The following is a 4292-nucleotide window of genomic DNA, read 5'->3' on the forward strand; positions in this document are numbered from 1 at the left end:
CCATGAAGGTCATGGGAAGAGAGAAATAACCAGCCAGCCCCCAGCTGTGTCAGCCAGCCCAAGTGAAGTGTCAGACATGAGGAAAACATCCATCAGAAAACTTCACTTCTCACCACAATTAGATTAAGGCCACATGATCCACTACCCATACGAGTAGAGCAAACATGGTGGACATAATCATAAATTATTGTTTTAAACCAATATATGTGGGGGAGGTTTGTTATTCTGTAAATGATTAAGTGGGACAACATCAAAACCAGAGTCTGGTCACTGCATCCAGGTGTATACATTATTCTTATTTTAATAACAAATTTTATCCTCCCTGTTCTAAAATGGTGACAATTCATTACCAAACATGCTGTAGGCTTCTGCCCACATAAATTAGAAATATCTTGCAATTGTTTGGATAATAGAAAAAAATCTTGGAGGCAAATCTTTTTGGTTCTTCAAATAGTCCTTGAATTACAATTTTTTAGTGCATCCTGGCTGGGTGGCTCAGTTGGTTGGAACATCAACCTGTACACCAAACGGCTGCAGGCTCAGCTCCCAGTCAGGGCACATATGGGAGGCAACCTATTGATATTTTTCTCTCACAATGATGTCTCTCTCTCTCTCTCTCTCTCTCTCTCTCTCTCTCTCTCTCTTTTTCTCTCTCTCACTCCCTGTCCCTCCCTTCCTCTCTCTACTCCCTGTCCATCCCTTCCTCTCTCTAAAATATATTCTCAGGTGAGGATTAAAAAAAAGTATTTTAAGTGCTGGCCTTCTCATTTTTTTTCATTTTCCCCAGTGCATCTTACACAAAACCTGGCACAGTGTCAATGTATACAAACATCCTTATCATAAAGGAAGAATTAAGACTTCACCTGATTTTCCTCCAAGGACAAAGTTTCTTCCCCAAACCATCTATTATGGCTCTATGTGTGCAGACAAATGCCTAAAGTCTTAGTTTAGCTATCTGAAATTGGGGAATGATTTTCTTCAGAGTTTCTAACATATCCTAAGCACTACACCATAAGAATATGGTTCCAATGTCTTCTTAGATATTTCATGACCCTATCTCTCACTCCTTATATCAGAGAATGCTTATCCTCCTTGATACCCTGATCTCTCCCACAATATTCTCACACTCTTCTTGCTGATAACCACATACTCTCCCCCCACCTCTCTTTTTCCCTCTGAAGCAAGAAGCACACCTTGTTATGTTTTCAGAAGTTTTAATGACCAAGTCTGGTGGAAGGGTGAGAACCCGTGTTGTCAGTGAGCTCTGGGAACCACAGGGTCACTTAGGTGGAGGGATCTCCTTGACAACGGGGAGTCTGGTCACATCCTTCTCTAAGCGACAGTCACTGAGGTCAGGGAGACATCTCTCCACACCCGGATCATCTTCACAGATCCTGGGTCAATTCGATGGGGGAAAGTGTAACAATGGCGACCATTTACCGTTATCTGGAAGAGAATGTGTGTCAGCAACATAGCAGGCCACCAAACAAACCTGCCGTCTTCCTTCCCTTTCCTACCCTATACACACACCATCCACCAGAAACTCCTAGTCACACTGTGAAACCCAACAAACATGCTTCTTTTTATAGCCTTCCTTTTGTGACGATCTCAGACAGTTATTCACCCTCTTTTCTGTGTTTCTCTCGTTCTTCCACTGAGGTTATAGCACTCTGTGTTGCACTGTCTATGTTTGCCTGGGCTTCCCTCTGGCCAGGAACTGTTTCATGAATCGGGAGTCTGGGTCTTGCACAGAGTATCATAGGCTAATTGGTCATTAAGTGTTTATTGAGTGCATTCGTTTTAGCTCTGCTAAACTTTACTGCCATTTACTCCTGATGAGTGGGAAGAGAGAGCGAGAGAGAGAAATAGAAAGATAGAGAGAGAGATGTGAGACTTAATTGGTTGCCTCATCTTGCGCCCCGATGGGGACAGGGATTGAGCCTGCAATCCAAATACATGTCCTTGACTGAGAATTGAACCTGAGACCCTCCAGTGTGCAGGCCAACACTCTACCTACCGAGGCAAAGCTTGAATATTCCTAAAGAGGAGGAATAGTAAATATGATTAAAATGAGGATATTTTTATTTAGCTTATAAGCAAATGGAACAAAGCCTCACTTCAATCATAGGACAGTAAATCTTTTTGCTTCTCCAATGATAGAAGGTTTAAACATACACTTTATGGGTGTGGTTATGGAGAAAAAGTGCACTTTTCAGGTCTTAATTTTTCAAATTAAAAATGCACACACTTTTTGAACCAGTTATGAAATTCCTCTGAAATTATCCTCCCTCATAAGAATAGGGAGGTTGATAATGACAAAAATGTGATATAGAAGGAAGCATCATTCAAGAGAGAAAAATATGGAAACCACCTAAATGTTCATGAATACGGCCAAGTTGCATTATTCTGAAAATGCTTCTATTGGAATATTATGCAAACATTAGTTAATATTGGGGCATCACAAACAGAATGATGTTAGTGTCTCTAACACACATTCTTTGACAACACATAAAATCTAGTCATCAGTGTGTGATTTCTAGAGAAACTTATAACATCATTTGTTTAAAAATAAAAGCAAATAGATAAATAATAGGTAGATAGATAGATAGATTTGAAGAAGCATATAGTATCACTGGAAGGAGCATAAAGGAATTAGTAAGTGTTGCTCTGGAGAGAGGGACTGGGAACGTAGGAAAGATTTAATTTTAGACAGAGTATAATTATTTATATACATACTCCTACATGAAAACTGGAGGAGCGACAGCATAGGTGGAAATGATGGCTGTAAGTGAATAAGAAATGGAGAATAAGGCACGTGTGCTGATCTTGACCTGCTTAGATTTGGAAAAGGACCTGAGCATGGCAGTACAAGCAGAGGGTGCTGTGTGATGAGAGGGGCAGGAGATGAACCACAAGTGACTGTGGGAGCCAGGCCAGGGAGAGCTGTGTGCTCCTGTGAGAGCCCTGAGAGCTCATCTGCTGGGTGTTCCTGGGCACACTCACCTGGTACTCGGATAACAGCACCAAGATGGCCAAGTCAAAGTGGTGGCCATTCTCAAAGGGCATAACAGTGGATTGCACTTCTTGACCCCACTTCCCACCCTGACGGATGTTCATCACCACACGCTTGCCAAAGCACACGCGGAAATGGAAGGCGATGGTTTTGTTCGCTTCAGTGTGGAAATCCACATGCAGTTCTGGGCTCACGCTGAAGGCAAAGCACACAGCATGTTGAGCAGGACCCTTCCTCATGGGGGCCCACATTCAACACACACATCCACACCCTCCCAACTCCTCCTGGGAGAGGGAAGGCCTTCCTGGGTGAGACCGCAGTACGTGTCCCTGTGGGGCTGCTTCAGCTTGTCCTGCCCAGGCTGGGGAGATGCCTCATCTCTTAGCCCTGGACTCACACTGAGCAGCAGTCACTGGCCTGGGGCTACTTTTCATGCCGGGGAAATACTGTGTCCCTTGATAATAAATCTCAGTCCAATGCCTGAGTGACCCAAGCCCCCAGACTTCACCCCTTGCCCATAGTCTTGCTCTTGTAGGTTTAATGCCTGGGACCATATGTGTCTCCAGGAACTGCAGCTGCATTGTGCTACCATTATGCAAGTTACAAACTTTAACCTCAGTCATAAATGAAGTGACCCCAAAGCTCTAATAATCAGACTTCTCCTCCCCATGGGCTATAGATACTCACCTGAACGACTTAGAAGGTGTCCCTTTGATTTTCACTGAAGCACCAACAGTCAAGGATACAGTTTTTTTTATATGGGACCTGCCATTGGAGATGAGAGGGGTTGAGAGGGGCAAGGCCAGGTGTGTTCTCCCATTCTATAACAGTTCCCAGTGGCAAAGCAGGTTATACATCAAAGGACACACTCTGACAACCCTCTTCTTCCCACCTCATCACAGGCAAGTCTCTGTGTCTTTGAAGAAATGGGAAGGTTGAAGTTCACAGGAAGAGTTCCAAAGCCAGGTGGCCTGGATTCTAATGCTGATTCTGCCTCTTACACCAATGAGAACTGAGTTCCATTACTTGAATGCTCCCTGCCTCCGTTTTCTCAGGACAAGAAGGATTATGAAAATTCCTATTCATAGGATGTTCTCAGGAATAGCTGCACTAATAGATGTAAAACCTTTAGCATGGTTACTGGCAGGTATAGGGTCTATGCAGGGGTGACTTAGCACAAGGTGAGGCCCTTTCTGGGATACTACCCTCCCACCAGTTTTTATCTGAAACTGTGAAGATAAGGCTTTAGAATGTAAAAGTATAAAATATAAAAATCCAC

At 43.4% G+C, this 4292-nt stretch overlaps 1 protein-coding gene across 1 annotated transcript; it reads right to left on the bottom strand.

Moving 5' to 3' along the window:
• Positions 1 to 1200: 1200 nt before the first annotated feature.
• Positions 1201 to 3834, bottom strand: LOC102755877 (galectin-10; the record flags this gene model as incomplete). Its single annotated transcript, XM_006753131.2, has 3 exons — positions 1201 to 1446; positions 3004 to 3208; positions 3701 to 3834. Coding segments are annotated over 3 exons (453 nt in total), but the record flags the coding sequence as incomplete, so codon positions are not given.
• Between the last annotated feature and the right edge of the window lie 458 nt (positions 3835 to 4292).

This window comes from Myotis davidii, unplaced genomic scaffold (genome assembly GCF_000327345.1).
Source record: "Myotis davidii unplaced genomic scaffold, ASM32734v1 scaffold4831, whole genome shotgun sequence".
NCBI lineage: Eukaryota > Metazoa > Chordata > Mammalia > Chiroptera > Vespertilionidae > Myotis > Myotis davidii.